This window comes from Tenrec ecaudatus, chromosome 5 (assembly GCF_050624435.1).
Source record: "Tenrec ecaudatus isolate mTenEca1 chromosome 5, mTenEca1.hap1, whole genome shotgun sequence".
Taxonomy (NCBI): domain Eukaryota; kingdom Metazoa; phylum Chordata; class Mammalia; order Afrosoricida; family Tenrecidae; genus Tenrec; species Tenrec ecaudatus.
The window spans coordinates 19,334,560-19,358,066 of NC_134534.1; the positions used below are offsets into that span (position 1 = coordinate 19,334,560).

Consider the following 23,507-nt stretch of genomic DNA (forward strand, 5'->3'; position numbering starts at 1 on the left):
TCACGTCCACGCATTCTCTTTAAGCCTCCCCTCCACCACGAGACAACCATAAAAGTGGCAGACAGGAAAGGGTTACATTATGTTGAGCCCATTGCTGATAACTTTCAGCCTCTGGGCCTGCTCTCATTTGCATGGTGGCTTTTTAGCTATTAGTTTTCCGCGATTCTATGAGCTCCTTGTCTTCGGAAATGTAATTTTGATCTTGAATATTACCGCAGGAAGAGGCTCACGTTGCGCAGGAAGCATCATGTAATGTAGCAGCTCCCCAGCAGGGAGTGAAGAGGAAGGCTGGCACACCACTGGGGCCCCCACTAGAGCCCGGTCAAATACTGGAGAAGAATGAGGGTAGCAGTAAAGCCAAACTCAAAATCCGAGTAAGAAACACAGTGCAGGATGTTCGCCTTCTTGTCACTCTTTTTGAGTCCTTGTCGTGCTTTTTCCTTAGCCAAAACACTGGGACAGACCGAATCATAACACAGCCCCAGTGTCCGTCCAAGACATCCCGACCACTCGTCTGCACTTCGCTGTCACGTGCTCCTCTCTGTCTGTGGGAGGAACTACGTGCGCACACTTTGCCACCGTGGGCTCCGGCTTCCCACAGCAGAGGGATAGCTTTCAGTAGTTGTTGATTCCCAATGACTTCCAATCAGTTTGGGGGGCTGGACCATGAAATTGCATTCTTCCTTGAAATTCTTGTTGAGTAAAGATGCTGCTTTTCCTTTTAAGATTATTTGGGGGCATCTCCTAAAGGCTTTTCTGCTATCTTGCTTAAGAATTAAGATTGAGAGGCAAAAATTATATAACAATTCTTTCCTCTGCTTTTGTGTTTTGTGTGTGTGTGTGTGTGTGTGTGTGTGTGTGTGTTTTAGTTCTCAAATTCTCAGGACGAGGAGGAAATTGACATGGATACTGTTCATGACAGCCAGGCCTTCATTTCTCATCACTTGAACATGCTGGAAAGGCCGCCTGCTCCAGGTGAGGGGCTGCACTGCAGTGACTGGGGCAGCGGTGGGGGGAGGGGCTCACTCATCTCAAATGGGCAGAAGTTTAAATTACATAACATGATATAATCTAACACTATGATATAATCTAACAGATTATATCATGTTATGTATAAGAAAAGAAATAAAATTATTTTGTCTTTACTATTTGGTATATATAATAGCTTATAAATTTTTAAATGTTTTACATATAATTATAAATACATATTTAATATATAAAATTTGTTCCTTGGATTCCTTTTAGAAGTTTTATTTTCTTGTGATTTTACTGGTAGATTTCATTTTAAAATAGAATACTAGAATTTTAAAATAATATAACTGCAGAAACAGATTTTTAATGACTTATTAGAAACTGGGTGAAGGTTTACAGAGCAAATCAGTTTTCCATTCAAAAGCTCTCATACCTATTTTGTTTGATGTAATTGATTGCAATCCTCACAATGTAACAACACTCGCTGCCTCCCTAGGTTTCCCATTCCCCTTCCTTCACCTCTCCCAACTTTCTGCCTTCTGAACTTTGTCCTTGGGAAGGTTCTAACATTAAAATGTTTTTGACTAAAGTTAATTCCACCCTCAACACAATTGCTTTCTGTGTCTCCCTGGTTATTCCCCATGTTCATGTTGACACATTATGACACTGTGGGGTTGTGATGTACAAGGGTAAGTAAAAAAATAGCACTTGAAAGTCAGAAAAGAAAAGTATGTAAAACTCACTGTCATCCCAATAAAGTATTTCAAAGGCCTTGTGCATCTCTAGAGAAGCAAATGGCCTCATCCTTCTCGTACAGAGCAAACTTCCACTTTGAGATTAGTAGTTCACTGCTCACCTGACAGCAGCACCAGGGCTCCTCTAGAAACCCATTTTGTTGTCGTTGGGTGTCCTCGAGTCAGTTCCAACCCATAGCACCCCAGGCCCAACAGACTGAGACCCTGCCCAGCCCCGCCCCGTGCTGACCATCGCTCTTGTACTTGAGCCTATTGCTGCAGTCAGTGGGTCGGTCCCTCTTGTGGAGGGCCTTCCTCTCCTTCGCTGCCCTGCCACTTTACCAAGCACGATGTCCCTTCTCCGGGCCCTGGTCTCTCCTGACAGCATGTCCCAAGTCTGAGAGAAAGCCTCACCACCCTTGCCTCTAAGGCACAGTCTGGGGCTATACGTTTCCAAGACATATTTGTTTGTCCTTTTGGCCAGTCCATATGGTACAGCATCACAACTCAAACGTATTGGTGGTCCTTCGGTCTTCCGTATACAGTGTCCACGTTCACGGGCATGTGAGACGATTGGAAAGGCCACAGAAACCCTGACTTGAACAGCCCCTGCTGCCCTTGAGAAAGGAGCAGGCTGTTGTCCTGTTGGGGGAAAAACCCATGGGACGGCAGTGAGTTTGTTTCTTTGATTTTGGGTCTTAAAGCGATGTTTTATTGTCATTAGTATTATAGTTTTAAAATACTAGTTAAGTAATTATGAAATGCTAAATTAGGCTTCTTTCAACAACCTTTTTTAATGACTTATTTTTATTTGTGAATATTGTTTCTTTTTATTTGCAAAGATTGTTTATATCCCAAGGTGCTTTTGTCTTTTATGATCTTTACCCTCAGGTGTACTTGTATTGTTTTAATTGAGTTTTCAGGCTGAAATGACTTTTCACTATCTAGACTTGATAGCAGTGAGTTTGGTTTTGAGCATTTTATAATGAAACTAGTAACATTCTGCTGTTGTGTTGTTGTTTGATATCAAGTTGGTTTCCAGCTCATGACACTCCCCCGCCCAACAACCCCCCCCTCAAAAAAAAAAAGTGTCAGAGTGGAACTGCCCCCATTGGGTTTCTTGGTTATAATTTTTAGTCTTTCTCCCATAGAACCACGAGGTGGGTTCAGACTGCCAACTCTATGGTTAGGAGCCAAGTCTTATTAACCATTGTGCCGCTAGGCTAGCGCTCCTTAGTAAAGTTTCAGAACTGGCTTTAGGTGCAAAATGAGTTCGTACTTGAAAAGAGGGAGAGGCCATGAACTTTTTAGCTCTTATAAGCAATCTTCACAATTTTTAATGTATTCTGTCCAGTTCGCAGAGAAGGGAGGTTGAGCAAAGGGGAAAGAGCCAGGTAGAGGCAGACGGTAGGCACCACACATGGACACAGTGCCATGCCCTGATTGCATAGCTCGTTTGTCCCGATGCCTGGGGTGACGCAGCTTCCATGAGACCATGAGGCCAGTAGTTCCGATTTTAAATGTCTTCTCTCACTCTCATGATTTATTTTGATCTGTATGCCAAGTATATGTTGTAAAGAAATCAGTCACCAACATTGTCAGCGACAGGGTAAGCTTCCCTGTGTGTAAAGCTCCACAGGAATATTAACATTATGACATTGATCTTGTCCTGAAATATTAAATCTAGTGAAACATAAGCAAGTCATTTGAACTTACTGTCTCATAAAACCATGATGTTCTCAAATTTAGGCATATAGGAACAATGACAAAGAATTTAATCAGATGTAATCTTGAATAATTTTAAAAGAGTATTCTTTTTTTATTATTAGAATTCCACTGTGCTTCTGCTGTTTCTGATCTTAAGGTTAACCTACAAAGCAGGTCAAACGTTTTTCTTCTCTCGAGGAATAAGGAAGTGAAATCACTTTTTCCTCTTGTTTGGAAATCTAGGACTCGCTAAATTCCGGCCAGCCAGCTCCCGGTCGGCTTCGCTGCCTCAGCTCTCATCAGGCTGCGAAGGCCTGCCCACCACAAAGCCCCCGTGGGCAATGGAGCTTGCACGGAAAGGAGCAGGTACCCCTCCTTGCATTTACTTAGCTTGCTTGAGACTAAATCCGCACCCTCCCTGGAGTGACTCTTCGTGTAAAACGGCAGCACTGAGCTAAAGCGGATGCCGGTGTGCAGGCTTTTCTTTGACAGTGAGGACGATTGCACATTGGACCGGGTCACTTCCCAAAGCAACGTACCCTTGCTGTGACACAAAATGCAGGAGTTACAGTAACGCTGGAAGGAGGAGGAGACTCCTCCTCGTGCTGCCTAAAGATGACCAGTGTGGGACGTTTGCTCTTGGTGGTTTTCCAGAGACATGGGCCAACTTTGAGAGAATCCATCAAACCTATGACTTAGTGCCTTTTTAAAATGTAAAAATCAGCCATTTGTTTTCCTCCCGAGAGGTCCTATAATCGGTGATTCGGGCATGACGTCTTGATGGTGTACTTAGAAAATATCTTTCTTGTACGTACATTATTTCAGACTACTTGGGTTTCGGTTGTGATAAAGGTAATCCAAGTCAGATGTGCTGTAACCTGTTCCCCCATTTTACGTTGACTTCTGCCTATGCCATGGGAGGAGGACAGGGGTTCTGCTCCTGCGAAGGTCACAGACTCGGAAGCCCAGCGGCGGTCCCACGCTGCCCTGTCCGCGGCAGCGCCAGCTGAGGCAGTGTACACTCGACAACAGCGACTTTGCTTTCGTCTTTGCTGCTGACCCTGTTCCTCTGTTGCTTGTAGAAAAAGAGATGTCAATCCCCATAGAGAGCAAACAGTCAGTGCCGATGAACTCCCAGGAAAACAGAGTCACTTGTCAACATTTGGAGGAACAGGGAGTGTAAACAAGATGAACATGCAAAGTCATTTTTAAGGAGAAACTTATCCAAAAGTCATCAGTCAGACTTTAACATTGGTCACCTTCTGGTTATATTCCAACTGATGGATTTTGCTTTTATGCACCGTGTTTTTTTATGGTGTAAACAAAGACGGACTGTTTAATGAGTTGAGGGGCTTAGAGCTCAACAGTGAGAACACTTGAAACAGAAGTAACACGTCAAGAAGTTGTAGTATTGAGACCCTAGACCAGGGGGTCTCACCCTTCCTCACGCTGCAACCCTTCACGCAGTTCCTCATGTGGTGGTGACCCCCAGCCGTCAAATTCTTTCCATTGCTACTTCATCACTGTCATTTTGCTACTGTGATGAATCAGGTGACCCCTGTGAAATGGTCGTTCGGCCCCCAAAGGGGTTGAGAACCGCTGCCCTAGACTGGTAGTTGCTTATATCTTTTGGTTCCTTGTATGCAGTTACTATAATAGAGCCACGCAAAACAAGTTTCAAAAAGACATCAGCTGGGAGCTTTATCCCTTAGCTTGGTTAAGCGAGTTTTTATTTTGAGGACATTTCGTAGCCTCTGGCGGTTTTATACAGATTTTGGGGGGAGGGATGTAATATTGTTCTATTATCACTATGTACTTGCTAAAGGGTCGTTAGAAATTCTGAAGAAATCTTCTAGATTCGTAAGCACTGTAATGTTTAGAGGTTTGAAACTTCATGACGTGTAGGTGTGCGTTGCTGCCAGCAGGATGCTGTGCGTGTTGAAGCCTCATGGAGCCCACTTGCAGTCACCCTCATTGCCGCGGCCGCTGCTGGTGAAGTAGTGCAGGGGGCGAGATCAGAGGGAGGGCGCGTGCTCACCCCACTCACTCTCCCCAGAGCTAGGGCCTCTACCTCACTTGCCTGGAGCCCACCCCTGGCCCACTGTTGCCAGAATCTGTGTTGGGGTCTTTGAAACCTTTCCGGAGAGGCAATAGTAAGCAAAAAAAGAGTGCTGCTTTTCCTTACATATTTCAGAAAAACAAAATCCTCTGGGAACACAGAAGTTTATGCGGTTAGATGTTTCCTAAATGGGCATTAAGCAACCAGACCTGCAGTTGAGAGTGACAGTTCTGACTGTCTCCTTTATCTTAAAGTTTAAAAAAGAAAAAAACTTGTCTGGATTTTCAAGTGTCAGTCAGTTATGAATCTGAGTCTGTTTGTCGGTGTGTCTTCATCATGTGGTTTGTCTCTCAGTCGGTGACTGCCACACCTGGGAGGACGGGCCTAGGGAGCATGGCTGGTGATGGAGACCAGGAAAGCAGTACAGTCTGAGCTTTAGCCTGTGTCTCTGTAGCTTCCTTCCTGTGTCTCTGTAGCTTCCTGTGTTACTCTGTTCCTGAGACCACTGAGCAGTGCTAAAGCTCAGCAGTGGCATCTTCAGTGTTCAGTGAAGTTTCCTTTGATAGAGGGTCGTGTTGCAGACTCCCGTAAAAGGAGAATGGAACCCTCGGGGCAGCAGCACTTCTAGGGACGGGCACTCAGAGCTCTTTCGGGAAGTCAGAAGCAGTGTCCCAGAGTGGACACTACTGCCTCGGGGCGGGGGCGTGGGGTGGGATCCTGGAATGCTCCACAGGGTGACAGAAGCAGATGCCCTCATTGCATCTCAGATGATGGCTTTGTCAAGAGGGCCTGGGGTAGTGTCTTTTTTCCCCAGTGGGGCAGTAGGCCAGATAAGGTTGGGCACCTGTGCTTTAGGCGTTCTCGCTCACCTGCCAGCATCTTCTTCGGCTGTGCCGTCACTGTGGCCTGGTTTGCACGAGGGGGCTCCAGAGGGAGGCGCGGGCCTGACAAGGGAAGCTGTGATTCCAAATGCGTGTTCACAAATGGAAGTACTAGCCCACTTTCAGCTCATCTGCCTGACGCGTCTTTCAAGTAAGTCTATAAAAGCCTGATAAGATTTTTTTATCTGTTGGCACTATTCATACATCACTAGATCTCACTTAAAATTTTGTATTCCTGACTTTTCTTGAGACAGTTCTGTCAGTGTTAGGACTCTGTCCACTGATTCTACGAGTCCTGTCTGAACAGGGCCCACTTTCCATTCACTAATCCCTCCCTTCCTGAATCCAGACCTCGGTTGGATCCCAGCTTCAGCCTGTTCCATTTAGTCAGGAGCTGAGAGGGAGCCCTGTGCGTTCAGGGAGTCGGGTGGCCTGGAATGTATGACAGACCTCCTTTGGGAGGGACAAGAAAGGATTGGGGTTTGGGTAAGATAAGAAGGGGTGGAAACTTGCAAATGACGGCAGATAGGTCGGGGCTTCCTTCCCTTCCAGTTTCCCCTTTCCTTGCCGATGCTGAGGAGAAGAGTGGGTTAAGATGGGTTGTCAGGGCGGGAGTACATGAATTCATTTGAGAGTGAAGAATCCAGAAGTGACCAGGGCCCTTTCTTTCATCTGTTTCCTTTCCCTCCCCTGCAGTAAAGGAAGGGAACATGGGGTGATCATACTCCATGGTGCTCCCCTCCTCCCGCCCTACTCAGAGCAGGGGCAGAGGAGCAGAAAACCCCAAGTCGGTTCTTGAGGAAGCCTGGTGTCTGCAGGTGCCCATAAAGGGCCGCCGGTTGCCAGAAGGCTGTCTTGCCTAAGTCAGAAAGCCCTGGCTAATGCAGGGTCGGTCCGGAGGACGTGGGGGGAGCTTGTCCTAAAGGGCTTTCTTTGGAGCCCCAACATGAAGAGCCGCCTGTGACCTTTTTCCCTTAAAGTATAAGGGTAAATGGTCTGTCTACACCTTCTTTCCCACAGTGACCTGAGGGATCCAGAGAACAGGCCTCGCACTCTTCCTCGTGGAAACTGCAGGTTTTGTGTTAAACTTAAACCTGACTGATGCGGGTGAATTTAGTAGCACTAGTAGGTTGTTTGCCGCATTATCGGGGCTTTTATCAATGGGCTGGAAAGCTTGCCTCTGTGTTTATTTTGCATTTGGTGAGTTGACTGTAACTAGCCCTGACGCTGTGTTTCATTCCGTCGCCAGGAAAGCTTTCATGTTGGCTAGAACAGCGCAATTTTTAAGAATGAGCCCATCTTTGTAACTATTTGTTCTGATCTTGTTTACTTTTAATGAGTTTTATGATAATTGAATCAATTTTGCTGTCTTTTTCCATCTTCTGTTCTAACATTGTCATTGGCCATGGAAAGGTCACTTTAGATTAAAGGCTAGTGATTCCTAGAGACCCCATAGGGCAGGCTATTACTGGTCCCTGCGTGTTTCCAGGACTATACATCTTAAGGGGGGTTGAAAGCCTCTTCTTTCTCCTAAGGAGCTGCCAGTGAGTTCGAACTGCTGACTTTGTGGTTAGCAGTCTAGCAGTAACCAACGATGCCACCACGTGCCATCTGACAGTTTCATTGTTAGGTGCCATCCAGTTGGCTCCAGCTTACGATGAGGGTATGTACAACAGAACCAAGCAGCACCCGGTCTTGTGCCATCCTCACGATTGCTGTGTTTGAGCCCAGTTGCTGCAGTCACATCAGAATGGGCGAACCATCTCTTTGAGGATCTTCCTCTCTTTGTTGCCCCTATATGTTAGCAAGCAGAGCTAGGCGGTCCATTTCTGGTGAATGAGCCACTGAAAGCTTGATGCCTGGCAGCTGAACAGGCTTATACTGGCTGCCAAAGTGCCTTAATTTCTCCCTTTTAAAGGATGTTTTTGTGGAAAACTAATGTAGACTAGTGAATCAAACCTTATGTATCCAGTTTCTAGATTAAACCGTGATCAGCCCGTGGTCAGCCTGGAGTCTAATCCATGTTGTGTGTCAGTGAGCCGGTTATGACTCGGACACTGTAGGAGCATGCTGAGCTGCCCCGTGGGGCTTCCAAGGCTGCAGTCTTTAGGAAACACATGTGCTTTCTCGTGTCTCCCCTAGCGAGAAGCAGGTGGATTTAAACCAGAAGGGCGCTTTGACCACCCCTAAGACCCTTTGTGTTTAATCAGTGCCTTCACCCAGGGCAGTGGTTCTCCACCTTCCTCATGCTGCGACCCTTCAATACAGCTCCTCATGTGGTGGTGCTTCATAACTGTCATTTTGCTACTGTTATGAATCGTCATGTAAATATCTGGTATGCAGGATATATTTTCATTGTTACAAAGTGAACATAATTAAAGCATAGTGATTAATCACAAAACAATATGTAATTATATATATTCATGTGTTTTCTGATGGTCTTAGGCGACCCCTGTGAAAGGGTCCTTTAACCCCCAAGGGATTGTATCATTTCTTTCACACGTTTTTAACTATGTGTCTCTAAGGACTTTAAACAATTCTGGCTCCAGTGCCTTTTTTTTTTAATTAAGTAATTTGTCCCTAAGTATCTAGCCACAGTTTGAGTGTTCAGGTTCACTCCTCCAGTTGAGCAGTTGCCCTCCGAGGTGACTGGGACCCTCTACAGCTCTGTTGGGTTCAAAGGCTGGTTTGTCAGACATCAATCACTAGGTCCTTCTTCCAAGGCGCCCCTGGTGGCCCCCCTGAAATGTCCATCCCTTTGGTTAGCAGCAAAACACATTAACCTTTTGTACCATCCAGGGACTATCAATTGACTTATAAATGATGCTTTTCTTTTTAATAGTTTCCTGAATCAGTGGTACGATCCACGCACCTGCTGATAAACCCTTTCAAAACCAAACCACCTGCCTTGGAGTCAGTTCTGACGCCTGGCAACCCCAAAGAACAAGGTAGAACTGCCCCTGGGGTGTCCGAAGCGATTGATCTTTGTGGAAGGAGAAAGCCTCATTTGTCTCTAGTGGGGCACCAGGAGGCTTTGAACTGCTGATTTTTGTTAGCACCTGCCAGGGCTCCAGATGTGCCCTTTACATCTCATTTGGTCCAACATTTCCGCTCAATCTCTCTTTTCATTTTTTCTTCCTTACATGTAATTTTTGAGGAAAGTAGGTGTTTGATTTATAATTTTCAAGTGTGTATCTTGCTAGTGATACACGCTTGGCATAGTTGACCTGGCTATCTTCCTGTGAGCGTGTGGTACTGTCTATTGGCTCGAAGGGGCGACTCGCTGCTTTGATACCTGTGGTCCCCTCGTCTCGAGGCCGCATCCTCCCATCCCTTGCTACAAGCAGACCCAGTCCTGCAAAGCTAAATTTCGCCTCACCAATGGTTTTCCCAGCAGAAAAGAGAGAGAAGTGGTGTATTTAGTAGTGTTTCAAATAGTGACTTGGTTGACTCGCATCCTCCTATGGTGATCAATCAATCAGTCCTTTGTTATTAAAGAATCCTTATGAACTCGGATTTAAATGTGTGTTAAGTTTTGGTGGTGGAGTGGTTACTCGTGGGGCTGCTAACAGCAGGTCGGCCGTTCAAATCCACAGGCCATTCCTCGGGGGAAAGAGGCTTTCTTCTCCAGTAAAGTGTCAAGGTCTCCAACACTCACAGAGGGTGGCAGCTTTACCCTGTCCTGCAGGGTTGATCTGTGTGAGGCGTTTTTTGTGAATAGTTGTAGCATTCTACAGTTATTATCTTTATCGATCCGCAAATTGCCCCATCTTTGAAATTGAAAGCCTTTTCTTAAGTTGATTCCTCAGTCTGTTTGACCCTGACTTTAACTTCCATGCCATTTTTTCCAGTGCCTCAGTCTCGTCTTAGAGCTGTCTGTCCGACCCACAAATCCACTGTTTGTCCTGCTTTCCTTGGAGCCGCTCCTCCCGTGCCTTCTCTATAGACTTCATGCAAATGAAGAGAAGAGCAGGGTTGGCAGTCAGTGTATTTTTCCTACAAAATGTAAGACTACTAGGCAAGAGACTGACTCCGTTTTGAAGTGGTTCTCAGAACTCTTTGGGAAAGAGTGCACGCACGCACACTTGGTTGTTCGTTTGGCAGTCCCTCTGCTGGGAAGTGCAGGGCTTAGCATAACCCTTGGCTTCTCTGCAGGCCAGGTAGCCTGGCAGGTGGGTGTTCAGGATGTGCTTACCGAGCGCTGCCTCCACACAGAGGAGGACACCAGGCTCCCTAGAGTGCAGCCTGCCAACTGGAAAGCTGCGAAGCTGTGGACGTGACTAACCGCAGAGTGAGAGCGGAGTTCAAGGGCGTTGTTTACACGGCTCTGAGATCTCTTGTTACATCTGACTCTGTGCGCTGGGGGCCTGTTAGGTTTATGCCTTCAGCAGCATAGTCATGCTCATTTGTTTGAAACCTAAATTAAAACTGCACGAGGGGCCTTCAAACCGTCATGGAAAACTGGAATTAAAAGGTAATCCATCTTCGTAGATAAAGCATCTTTGTTGGTGACTGAACTGAAAGGATCCTTTGGATCGTTCCCGATTCTTCCCTCTTCCGTCGCACGAGGGGTTTCGGTAGGGGGTGTGGACTGTGTCTCTCTGTGTGAGTCCACTGGAGAGCCCATTTATTTAGCTCTTGCTAATTACATAAAATTATGATGTAAGTAAAAATATCATTACAGTGGCTCAGGGCCAGGCAGTGATTGGCTCTTTTGTGCATAGGGTCGCTGCGGCACCTGACATCAGCACTTAATGTAAATTTGTGTTCGTACTATGTGAATCATCTGTCAGGACAGAAATGGTGTCAGTTTTTCTCTTGTGCTAAAAGCCTGGCACACCCCTCGCCCCCACCAACGTGCCACCACACACACGAAAAAAATTTCCTGTGCCTTTGAGTTTCTGAGCCTTAGATCTTCACAGGAGCATGAGCACCTCATCTCTCACCCATGGAGCCACTGTGGAGTTAGAACCTCTGACCTTGCGCTTGGCCCCTTAATGCATAGCCCACTACACTGCCAGTCCTTCCAAGTCCCCTCACTGTCTGTCATTTGACCCCCTCGCCGTCTGTCATTTGACGGTCCCTTCTGTCAAGGGGAATTAATCTGTGTGCTTTGCATTTGGAAGGGAAAGAGCTGTCGCCTCTGGAGATGAGCATGCACCCCGCAGTGGCAGCCACAGCGACCGCTCCACTCTCGGTGTTCAGCAAGGAGCCGGCCGCCTCCAAGCACAGCGACCACCACCGCCACCACCACCACGAGCACAAGAAGAAGAAGAAGAAGCACAAGCACAAGCACAAACACAAGCACAAGCACGACAGCAAAGAGAAGGACAAGGAGCCCTTCACCTACCACAGCCCGGCCAGCAGCAGGTCCGTGCGCTCCCCCTCCCTCTCCGACTGAGGCCGCCCAGGGAGAAGCTCTGAGAACGGAGTAGCCGCTTTGCCCCAGAGAGAATGGAAAAGGCAGGGATCTATAAAAAGACAAAAAGAACAGGCGCTGCCTCATGGAAATTCAGACTCCATTTAAATTGTCGGTATTGGATTTACATTATGGATACAGTTGAGATCTAGTTGGAAAAGTGTACTGTTTGCGCTCAGCCATTTTAGTCCCCTGTCCTCTCTGAAACACTCCCAGCAAACTGCTGGTTAGACGGTCAGATGGCCGCTGACCGACCCACGCACCCTAGTGCTCTGGTGCTGCAGCCACCCTAGTGCTCTGGTGCTCTGTTGTGGGCAGAGCCACCTGCCAAACCCGGGGTGACGCCACGGTGGGACCTGGCGGACGCCGCTGGACAAGGCTGCAGGCCAGGGGACGGTGTGTGCACTTCTCTGTTACACTGGGTTTTGTGGGGTCCGGAGCAGGATTTATGAATAAAAATATTTTTTCTTTTGCCTAAGTGACTGAAAATTCCAGAAGCAACTCTTTTGTTTATTGTTTTAATCTTGAATGACTCTCTTTTAATCGTACCATTCAGTGACTGTGATGTCGGCATTTTATCTGAACTGTCAAGTCCGCAATTGTTCCAGATCAAGATGTTGAAATTATGTAAGGTTTTGTTGTTTTTCTTGGTGAGGCAGCTTCCCCCTCCCCCTCTCCCTCCATTAAGTCTAACTGAGTACGTTCATCTGTAAAATGTGCTCTGCCCCGTATGGATAATTTAACAATATTAATCCACCCAGCACATACTCATTCTCAAATTATTTTTGTATAACACAGTTTGTTACTGTAAACAAGTGAGTTTGCATACTGTTTATTCAGTTGGACGTGGTAATTCTGGCCCCACATGAGCATAATCCAGAACCCTTTCAAAGCCGCTACGAAGTGTTTTCATTGTATACTTGAATAGTTTGTATGGATGTGTGTTTTAATCTTCTCAGTTTATTATGCGCTTTATTGTTTTAAAGTGTTTTCTTGACTGGTGCGATGTTTTTTATCATTTCTCTTATTATAAAATTTGACGAAATACTTTGTTCCAGAATAATTATTTCTAAAGGATCCAATTAACAGTGGACTTTTAAATATACTTTTAGTTGTGTTTAACTTGTTTAATAAAGAACTCTAAAAATAGATCATTCTGCCAGTGTATCTTTTTGGTTGTAGATAGCCATTTGTGTGTGTGTGTACACTATCTTTTTGTTCCCATAAACTTTACTATACTTACGCCCATCGGTACAGTACCCCTATCCACAGGTTTGGTTTTAGGAGAACTTTCTGGCCAGGTGAGAGTTGGGCTGGCTTACAGGAAGAATGACCGCACTGGCCAGAGGTGGTAAAGTTCTGGCAGGAGAAGCAGTCTCTTCAGAGGCACATTCGGGTTGGGAAAGCGAGGCCTTTGACACGGAGTGTCAGGTGCAAAGAGAACGTGACCTTATGGTGAAGACCCCAGTGGCAGTTACTTAAAGATGACAGTCATTTACTGAGGGGTGGTGAGCTGAAAGGAAATGTCTCTATCGAATATCTCTTATTACAGTGTAATGATACCAAATATAAAATCCTAAGCTTTTCCAATGCAACGGGCCCATTTCAGAAGGGTTATTTGTGTTGTCGGAAGACAGTGGCAAGTGAGAGTTATCGACCAAAATGGATGCCCCTCGTGTGTGTGTATTTCTTACTTGTATGCTTCTGATGGCGAGCCCTCGATTTCAGCTGGTAGTTAGGAACAAATGTGCCAAAGTTCCCTCTCAGCACACTTTTAAATTACACTTTTGAAATGAGGCAATTACATGCAACCCAGAAGCTCACGTGGAGGTCCCCCCCCCTTCCACAGAGGCGCATGGAGAACCTGAATGACATCATGCTGGGTCATTGCTTGCCGGGACTGTCCGAGGGGACTTCAAAAGTTGGTGGGAATGAAAAGAGCATGTGGTTTTCCATGACGGTGGTGAAGCCCCCGTGTATGTGTCTTTCTGGGGCCAGTCTTGACGTGTGCACGTGTCACACGAAGCAGACACGCTCTGCAGGACGTCCCTGTGGAACTCCCGTCATTTCTCAGCCCGAGGCATCGCAGAGGGGAAGGGCGAAGAGCACTTTGATGGCTTCCCTTTATTGCCATAAGGGATGTCTTTGGTAGCTTCTTTGACAGTTTTTTTTTTTTACATTTTATTAGGGGCTCATACAACTCATCACAATCCATGCATATACATACATCAATTGTATAAAGCACATCCGTACATTGAGATAGTAGTTTTGTGTGTGTGTGTGTGTGTGTGTGCTGCAAAGACCGTTTTTGTTCTGAAGTTGTGGTTTTCTACGCAGCCCTAATGCCCCGTGGCTGGGAGCCTGTGAGGGCCAGACTGACAGGACTGTGGTGTTCTTCTGTCTCGAGGTCGCCTACTCTGTGGAGAACCGTTGCCCTCACCTCTGCCTTCTCTGCCAGCTCGCCACCGTGCCACAGGTGCAGGCTTCCACAGGTTCAACTCCAGGAGCCTACATTCTATAACGGGATGAGGCCTGACCCATCCAAGTGAGAATACAATTGGGACACGCAATTTTATTCCCAAATAGTTTCCAAACAGCTTTGCACTTCTGCATGTGGTGTTTTCAAGGGAGCAAAGGCAGGAAACGAGGAGTCACCGCTGACTAGGCTCCACAGGGAGGGGGAAGGTGCCGGTGGGATTTAGGCAAGACCATTCTGTCTTGGGACTGTCCCATGTATTACTGCACACTGAACATCCTGGTCTCGGCCCACCTGATGCCAGTAGGGTGCCCGGGCATGGCAGGTTCATGCCTTCCCACCTGCATCTTGCCCCCTGCCACGGGGTTCTGCTCAAGGGTGAAAGCCATGGAGCTCACAGTCTTCTCCCCAGATCCTCAGCATCGTCAGCTCACGAGAGAGAAGATTACATTTCTGTACAGAAAATGTGCACATTACACACACACACGCACGCGCGCACACGCACGCGCACACACGCAGACCTCATTCTGACACGCACACGCACGCACGCACACACGCACCTCATTCTGATCATGCGGCTACTCAGTAAACATCTCTCGTAGCTGGGATGGCACCAGACACGTTCATACCGCTTCTTGTTTTCCAGGCATTTATGGGCTGCTAACTGCAAGGCCAGCAGTTGAAACCACCAGCCACCCAGAGGATAGAGATGGGGTCTCTACTCTCGTGAGCGTCCCAGTTTAAGGAACCTCCCAGGAGCAGTTCTGCCCTGTCCTATACGATTGCCACGAGTCAGCATCGACTTGATGGCAGCGAGTTGGGGTTGGGGCCTTTTATGTCAGAACCCTCATTTTTAAGGAGCTCCGGAGGTGTAGTCGTTAAACGCTTGGCTGCTGATCAAAAGGTCAGCAGTTGGAACCCACCTGCTGCTCTGATAGGCAGTCTGCTTCTGTAAAGACTGAGCTGATGCTTTCAGGAATACCCAAGGGGCCGCCCACCTGCTCTCCCGTGTAGGGACGCGAAGAGCCTGAGTCAGCCGATGGCAGTGGGTTCGCTTGTTTGCTTTTCCTCCTCTTGCAGGTCAGGAAACTACTAAGTGCACAGCATGTGATTTTATTTCTCATCAAATATCATGTGCACTCTGTGGGCGAGGCACCAAGATAAGGCCATGAGTAACGACATCATTTCTGTCCTTGGGGAGCTTGAGTTTGCGTAGCTACGGCAGTGGAAGGGTGAATAATTGGACCCGGATAGGCATGTCAAGGACAACTCACTGCCTCCCACGTCTCCCCCTGTCGCCTCCCTTGTTATCTTCTTGAAGAAGAATCGTCCAAAGGAATCACAACTGATGCACTGTCAACAGACTGAGCAGGGCCCTCTGTGAGTGGAAGGCAATGGACAGCAACTAACAGCAGTGGCCACCACGGTGTAGGAACTTTGCTGGTCTTTCTCCTCAGCCTACTGAAGTCGTGTGTGCGCAGTGCGCTCCAGCCTGGTGCAGCGCACAACCCGCACGGCCAGAGTTCAGCAAGAGCCCAGCCCCCGCCTGGAACACCCGCTTAGGAACCCATCCTGCCTATGGAAGTTATGTCTTGCATCAAGATGGGGCAAATGTGTGTTCAGGCTCTGACAACCAGCCAGCCAACTGATCAACCATCTTCTCGTCCCTTTCGTTCATCTTTGCAGTATTTTTGCTGAATACGCAGCTCTGCTGTTTCAGGACTAGGGTCGCGGTGGTGGTTGGTGCCGTCAGGTTGACCCTGCGCATGCTCACAGTTGTTTTGCTTGGACCCATGGTTGTCGCTGTGTCCATCCATCTTGCCGAGCGTCTTCCTCTTTGTGGCTGCCCCTCTGTTTTATCAAGCATGCCCTCCAGGGACTGGTCTCTTGGCAACAAGCCCAAAGCACGGGCAAGCCCCACCCTCTGTGCTTCTAAGGAGCATTCTGCGTGCGCTTCTCCAAAGACAGATGTGCTTGTTCTGGCAGGCCGTGCTGCTCTCAATCTTCACCAGCACCGTGATCCAAAGGCATCAATTCCTCGGTCTTCCTTGGTCCATGTCCAGCTTCCACATGCATATGAGGTGACTGAAAATATCATGGCTTGGGTCCGGTCTACTTTACCCTCAAAGGAACATGCGGGATTTCTTAACACTTAAGTAGGATAAAGTGGTTCCTAAGACAGTCCCTGTTCTCAACGAGGATGCCGCTCACCTTCATCTGCCCACTCGACCCTTCCCCGTTGCAGATACAACTCTCAGGGATGATTCCCCACAGTGTATTAGCCATTGTGTTCTTCTGGGTTCTCACTGCCGTGAGATTTGCCCTGAGCATTGCTCGGAGTAACACTACTGCACAGTTCAGTGGGGTTCTTGACTAGTGTGGCAGGTGGGTGTGTGCACAGCCCACTGACAACACGCTGATGGGCAACGTTTTTTCCAAAGCTCTGGCTGCATAAAGGAAAGCGGTTGTCCTGCTCTCAGGATGAAGAAGAAGCAATGAGCTGCAGCGGGTGGATCTCTTTGTTTTTGCTGATTTGCCATGTGTGGTGGGCCACAAAGTACTCGCTGACGCCGTAGAAGAAAAGGAAAGGGGCTCACCAGAGAGGACAGAAAAGGCATAGCTATGTTCTCTTTCAAGATAAATGTTTACCCCAAAAAACTGTTGCTTGGATGGGTGATGTTTTCTCCTCTGCCTTATGCGTCACCGAGAGCAAGGGTCATTCCTTAGCCTGTTTATAATTCATGTTCTTCCTTAATCATTCAATGTCACCACTTTAACCCAAGCTCAGTTTCTACTGAGTTAAACTTAAAAGTAGAGTTTGATTTTTATTCCTGGCCAGAGAGGACTAAAACTGGGCAGATTATGGTAATAGAAATCAGGAGATCTGGGTTCTGTGTCCCAACTTTGGGACGCCTTCAGGAGGCCTGGTGGCAGAGCAGTTATTCCTCAGGTTCCGAACCACAAAGTCAGCAGTTCAAAACCACCAGCTGCTCTGCAGGAGAAAGACAAGGCTTTCTACTCCTGTAAAGAGTTAAAGTCTTGGAGACTCACAGGGGCAGTTCTACCCTGTTCTGCAGGGCTGCTCTGAGTTGGAACCAACCCCATGGTAGAACGCTTGGTTTGGGTTTAGATATGCTAACACGTGCCTCGGGTGGAGACCCTCCAGGGCTCAGTGGATCAAGAAGTGAAGGAGCAGCCTACTCGTGGACTCCCTGCTCCCCATTGCCATCAAGTCCATTCCAAAACACGGTAATTCCAGGTGTGTCGGAGTAGAACTGTGCCCATAGGTTGTCAGTGACTGATTTTCAGAAGTAAATTCTTGTTTCTGAGGAGCCTCCAGACACATTCAAGTTTCCCACCTTTTCGTTAGCAATCAAGGATGCTAAGTGTCTAACCCGCCACAGAGAGTCTTGGTCTTAGTCTTGGGAGTAGTCTTCTGAATCACCGGGCAGCTAGCTACCTAAGATGCAGTTGAAGGCACCAAATGGAAACTGTGTTTAACAACAACAAAAGAGCTATAAGCCACTGTTTGATGAAGCATGGAATTCAAACACCAACCTTTTAGGATACCAGCTGGCTCCTTGCAGAATGGAAAATAACTGCAGGAGAATCAAAACCTGATGTGGGAAGTGTCCCCTCCAAGCAAGACATTCAAAAGATGTTAGAAGCTTTCGCCAGGAAAATAGACATCTCTGTGTTTTCACTTAGAAAACCTTACCGTCACTAATCAAAACCACAATATTTTAAGAATGGCGCCTCCCCCCTACTGCACGAAAGGACTTGGTTCTGTATTTGCAAGGTGTAGGGAGCATGCGAGGGTTGGGGCCTCCTCTAGCACAACTCCATGATATAACTGTGTGCAGAGGGGTCTGGGAAGCAGATTTCTAAACAAGGACAAGTCTGTATGAAATCAGTAGAAGGGGAACACATGGCTTCCAGTTTGCTTGTTCAACCATGAAACAAGCGGAGTGATGTTGACTTTACTTGCGTACAGGGGGCGAGAGAGTGATGATTTAGATTTTGCCTCAGTGACCCTGTATAGGACAGAGATGGCTTTAGATGGTAAATCTTTTAAAAAGCAGACAGCCTCACCCATGGCCTTGCGGGGGACAGCACCGGAGACACAGTGTGGGAATTGCGCCCAACCTGATCCCACCACACCGAGGCAAAGCACTGGGGGAGTGCAGCGGAACAGCAAGGGAATGGAGTGGCAAGGTCCCCAGGGAATGCTGAAAGTGGACTTTGGGGCCAGCGCTTGGTGCCCCAACAGACTGGACTGGAAAACACTCCTAAAGGCCAACAAACGATCCTTGAACTAACTACAAGCTTTTCTTTCTTGGTGTGTTTTGTTTTCTTCTTTGTCAGTGGTTTGTTGTTGTTTTGTTGTATACTGTTGCTTGGTTTTGCTCTATCTTGATTTTGTGCATGTTATTATCTCCGCAGGTCTGTCTAAATAAGATAGGCTGGATGAACAATCTGGAGGAAAAACAACGGGACCGACAGTTCCGGGGGGATATGGGATAGAGGGAGGTGGGGGGTAAGGAAGTGGTGTTAACAAACCCAGGGGCAAGGGAACAACAAGAGATCCAAATTGGTGGTGAGGAGAGTGTGGGAGGCCTGGTAGGGCATGATCAAGGGTAATGCAATGAAGAGGTATTGCTGAAACCCAGGTGGGGACAGCATGATAGTGGGACAGGAGGAAAGTCAAGGGAAATAGAGGAAAGATCTGGGAGGCAAAGGGCATTTATAGAGGTCTAGACAAAGACATGTACATACACAAATTATATATATATATGGGGAAATAGATCTATGTGCCTATATTTATAGGTTTCGTATTAAGGTGATGGGAGGACATTGGGCCTCCACTCAAGTACTCCCTCAATGCAAGAATATTTTCTTCTATTAAATTGGCATTCTATGATGCTCACCCTCCTGACACAACCGCTGAAAACAAAAGTGGGTGAATAAGCAAATGTGGTTAAGAAAGCTAAAAAAGAAAAAAGAAAGAAAGCTGATAGTGCCCGGCTATCAAAAGAGATAGCGTCTGGGGTCTTAAAGGCTTGAAGATAAACAAGCAGCCATCTAGCTCAGAAGAAACAAAGTCCACATGGAAGAACATACCAGCCTGAGTGATCACGAGGTTCCGAAGGGATCAGTTATCAGGCATCAAAGAACAAAAAATCATATCATTGGGTGCACACCTCCATGATATGATTGCTGAGGACAAACGGGTGTATAAGCAAATGTGGCAAAGAAAGCTGATGGTGCCCGGCTATCAAAAGATATAGCGTCTGGGATCTTAAAGGCTTGAAGGTACACAAGCGGCCATCTAGCTCAGAAGCAACAAAGCCCACATGGAAGAAGCACACCAGCCTGTGCAATCACAAGGTGTCGAAGGGATCAGTTATAAGGCATCATCAGAACAAAAAAATCTTACCATAGTGAATGAAGGGGGGAGTGCAGAGTGGAGACCCAAAGCCCATTTGTAGACCACTGGACATTCCCTTAAAGAAGGGTCTAGGGGAGGAGATGAGTCAGTCAGGGTGTGATGTAGCACCGATGAAGAATACAGCTTTCCTCTAGTTCCTAAATGCTTCCACCACCACCACCCCCCTCACTATCATGATCCGAATTCTACCTTGCAAGTCTGGCTAGACCAGAGGATGTACACTGGTGCAGATAGGAGCTGGAGGCACAGGGAATCCAGGGTGGATGATACGTTCAGGACCAGGGGTGTGAGTGGTGATATTGGGAGGGTAGAGGGAGAGTGGGTTAGAAAGAGGGAACTGATTACAAGGAGCTATATGTGACCTCCTCCCTAGGGGATGGACAACAGAAAAGGGGGTGAAGTTAGACATCAGAGAGGGCAAAATATGACAAAATAATAATTTATAAATGATCAAGGGCTCATGAGGGAGGGGGAGCGGGGAGAGAGGGGAAAAAAAGAGGACCTGATGCCAAGGGCTTAAGCGGAGAGCAAATGCTTTGAAAATGATGAGGGCAATGAATGTACAGATGTGCTTTACACAATTGGTGTATGTATGGATTGTGATAAGAGTTGTATGAGCCCCTATTAAAACATTAGGAAAAAAAAGCAGACAGTCTCATTTCTCTCTGTGTGTTTGAACCACCAACCTTGGTGTCAACAGCCCAGTGCTTTAACTACTGCACCACCAGGGTTCCTTAAAATCATCTGAGGCCGTTCATATTTAAACCCAAAGGAAGGTCTTTAAGCCAAACCAATCTCACTGCCATCACGTCAGTTCCGGTTCATAGGGACTCTGTCAGACAGGGTGGAACTGCCTCTGGGAGTTTCTGGGATGGTGACTCTTTAGAGGAGTAGAAAACCTCATCTTTCTCCCATGGAGCAGCTGGTGGTCTTGGACTACTGACCTCATGGTAAGCAGCCCACCTTATAACTCACTACAGCACCAGGGGTCTTGGGAAAGCTCTTTATAACCTAGGTTTCTCTATCCTAATACATCGTCAATAGTTTGGAGGCTGCTATGAAACCCTGTGTGTGTGTGAGGCTATAAATCTTCACAGGAGCAGGAAAGCCCAAGTTTCTCCCCCAGAGCAACTGGTGGGTCTGAAACACCAGCAGTGTTCCCTTCTGTTGTACATAGGGTCACTGTGGGTCAGAACCAACCCCAGCACCCCAGCCAACCACCACAGGAAGGGAAAAAATAAAGTGAATTGTAGGAGAACCTAAGAAAGGCACCCAGGCGCTCTAGAAGCCTGTGCACAGCTGTTGCCAGATGTTCTAATGACGCCCACAATGGTCATCGTTGGGCCTGTGGACCACGGGGCTGCACTTGGCTCTCTGTCTGCCTTTTGAAACAGTGCGATCCCGACAAGCTGCTCAACCAGTTGATTTACAAGGAAAGCAGCATTTATTGGCACAGGATGAGTCCTGGACTGTGTGAAGTGCTTAGCACCCCGTGTTAGTCTGGGTTGACTAGAGAAACAAATCCAGAGACACTCATGTGTATAAGAAAGAGTTTTATATACAAGAGCAATTGAATATAAACATCCCAGCCCAGTTCAGATCAAATCCATGTCTGATATTAGCCCATATGTCCAATACCAATCTATAAATTCCTCCTCAGACTCACGCAACACCTTCAATGACATCTAATGCAGGAATGTCACAGGCCAGTGGGTGGAAAGTCTTGTGGATCCAGTAGCAGTGGAAGCAACTCAGCGCTGGAGGGAGCTCCACGTGGTTCCTCCAGCTCCAGAGTTCTAGCATAGCTCCATGTGTCTGGTCAGCAGGAATGCCTCCCAGGGAGTGAATGGGTATTCTGCCTCCAGTGAACTGTTTATCACCTTAGCACAGTGGTTCTCAACCTTCCTAATGCTGCGACCCTTTAATACAGTTCCTCATGCTGTGGGGACCTCCAACCATAAAATTATTTTCATTGCTACTTCATCACTGTCACTTTGCTGCTGTTTTGAATCTGGCAACCCCTGTGAAAGGGTCGTTCGACACCCAAAGGGGCTGCAACCCACAGGTTGAGAACCCCTGCCTTAGCACCTCCAAATTAGGTCATCAGGCTGCAACCCGACTGACAGGCTAAACTCCACCCCTTCACTCTTAAGTCTCAAATTGACAACCGATTATGTAACTACCACACACCCTTTCTCAATTCTCCCAGTCCTTTGTGACACCCTGTTTAGGCGCTCACCCACGAGCACTCTCCTTCCCTTGCTGATGGAGCCTGGCTTGCAGCTGGAGTGGCCATGTGACCATTGGGGCCACTGAGAGAAGCAGAAACCTGGGAGTTCCACTGTTGCTTTACGTGATGGAATGGGGACCGCTGTGACTGGCACTGTTCAGATTCGCTTCTGATTAAATACTGTGCCGTGGTTCCGTGGTTGTACATTGAGCTGCAATCTTCCAGGTCAGCTGTTCGAAACCAGCCACTCTATAGGGAAAAAAACCCCAGTGCTTTCTATTCCTGTAAACAGTGATAGTCTCAGAAACGCACAGGGTCACTGTGGGCTGACATCAGCTCGATGGGAGTGCATTTGGCTTGGAGTTGACTGTCTACTCTGCCCTCCAGGGTCCCTAGGAGTCAGAGTGGTTCCATGGCTTTGGGTCTGATGTTTGGGATGGGCCAGTCAAGGTGACTTCTAAAAGTTACTGCCACCCCGTGTCTCAATTTCTTCATCAGCAAGTTGGTGAGGATTCCTATCCAAATTCCCTCAAAGTATCATTGTTAACTTTGAATCAATACATAGAAGCAGCTTCAAAAGGGCTTTGCAGACAGTAAACCCTCAACAAATGTTGGCTTTGGTAACAGTGGATGCCATTTTTATTCATTCAAATGAATTCAAAGATAGTTCCAATTTAATGAAGTCAAATTGAAAACAAGCTCCTTATGTGGCCCATGCAGAAATTCACACGTGGATTCCCTGTGACTTACCCACATCCAACTATGGCAGAGCCAGGATGAAACTCAAGTACCTCCACGTGGTGGCCAGTCCCTTCCTACCTGCTTGCTTTCCATTAAAAAAAAAAATTAGATCCACTTCACAGCCTGGTGGCTGCCTTAAAACCAAAGAGGAAAAAAATGGTGGGACGCCTGCCGGGCAAATCACAAAATGTCCCTCCCACTTTTCTGACACCATTTCTATTTTCAGATTGACACGTAAATGTGTGTGTGTGTGTGTGTGTGCTTGAGAAGAACCAATCTAATGGAATAAGCAAAACTAGTGGCAATTATTATTACCGATCAAACGTGAAACAGATAACAACGACAGCAAAGACTCACCACCCTGCCCGCTTGGGGGACTGCGCTTTAAAAGGAAAGAGACTTCCAGATCAGTCGAATGCAGAACTCTGTGGACTAACCCTCATCAAAAAATGTGTCACTGTGGAAAACAATGAAACACTGCTCTTGAAGGTCTGAAAGGGCCTCTAAGCACATACAGCCAATGAAGAAATGCTTATTTAAAGAAATATTTATTTAACAGAATCTAATAAATATTGATTAGTACAGTAGGAGCACCGTGGCCAACCTCTCCTTCCGACCCAAATAGTTAAGCCTACGCACGATCCACACTGGGAGCAACGCGCTCCTAAACTAAGCCCTAGGGGAAGGAAATCTGAGTAGAATATAGAAAGGGGATTCAACACTCCTAACAAAGAAAATCAGATGCCCAGACTGCTTCCTAGGTGGGATTTTCTAAACCTTTAAGGAATTAATACCAATCCCATCGACACCTCATGTTCTCACAGGCTGGTGTGCTTCTT

The 23,507-nt window shown here is 47.1% G+C and overlaps 1 protein-coding gene across 4 annotated transcripts in view; it reads left to right on the plus strand.

Moving 5' to 3' along the window:
* The window catches only part of TAF2 (TATA-box binding protein associated factor 2), a 76,151-nt gene extending 63,259 nt beyond the window's left edge, over window positions 1–12,892 (plus strand). The window contains exons 25-28 of one of the 4 annotated variants that reach the window (XM_075549327.1): window positions 219–374; window positions 870–975; window positions 3,657–3,779; window positions 11,480–12,892. In XM_075549327.1, the coding sequence (XP_075405442.1) occupies window positions 219–374; window positions 870–975; window positions 3,657–3,779; window positions 11,480–11,754 (660 nt within the window). In that variant the 3' untranslated portion in view covers window positions 11,755–12,892. The remainder of the gene's footprint in view (window positions 1–218; window positions 375–869; window positions 976–3,656; window positions 3,780–11,479) is intronic. The other 3 variants (XM_075549329.1, XM_075549330.1, XM_075549331.1) reach the window with 3 other exon arrangements.
* The last annotated feature ends 10,615 nt before the right edge of the window (window positions 12,893–23,507 follow it).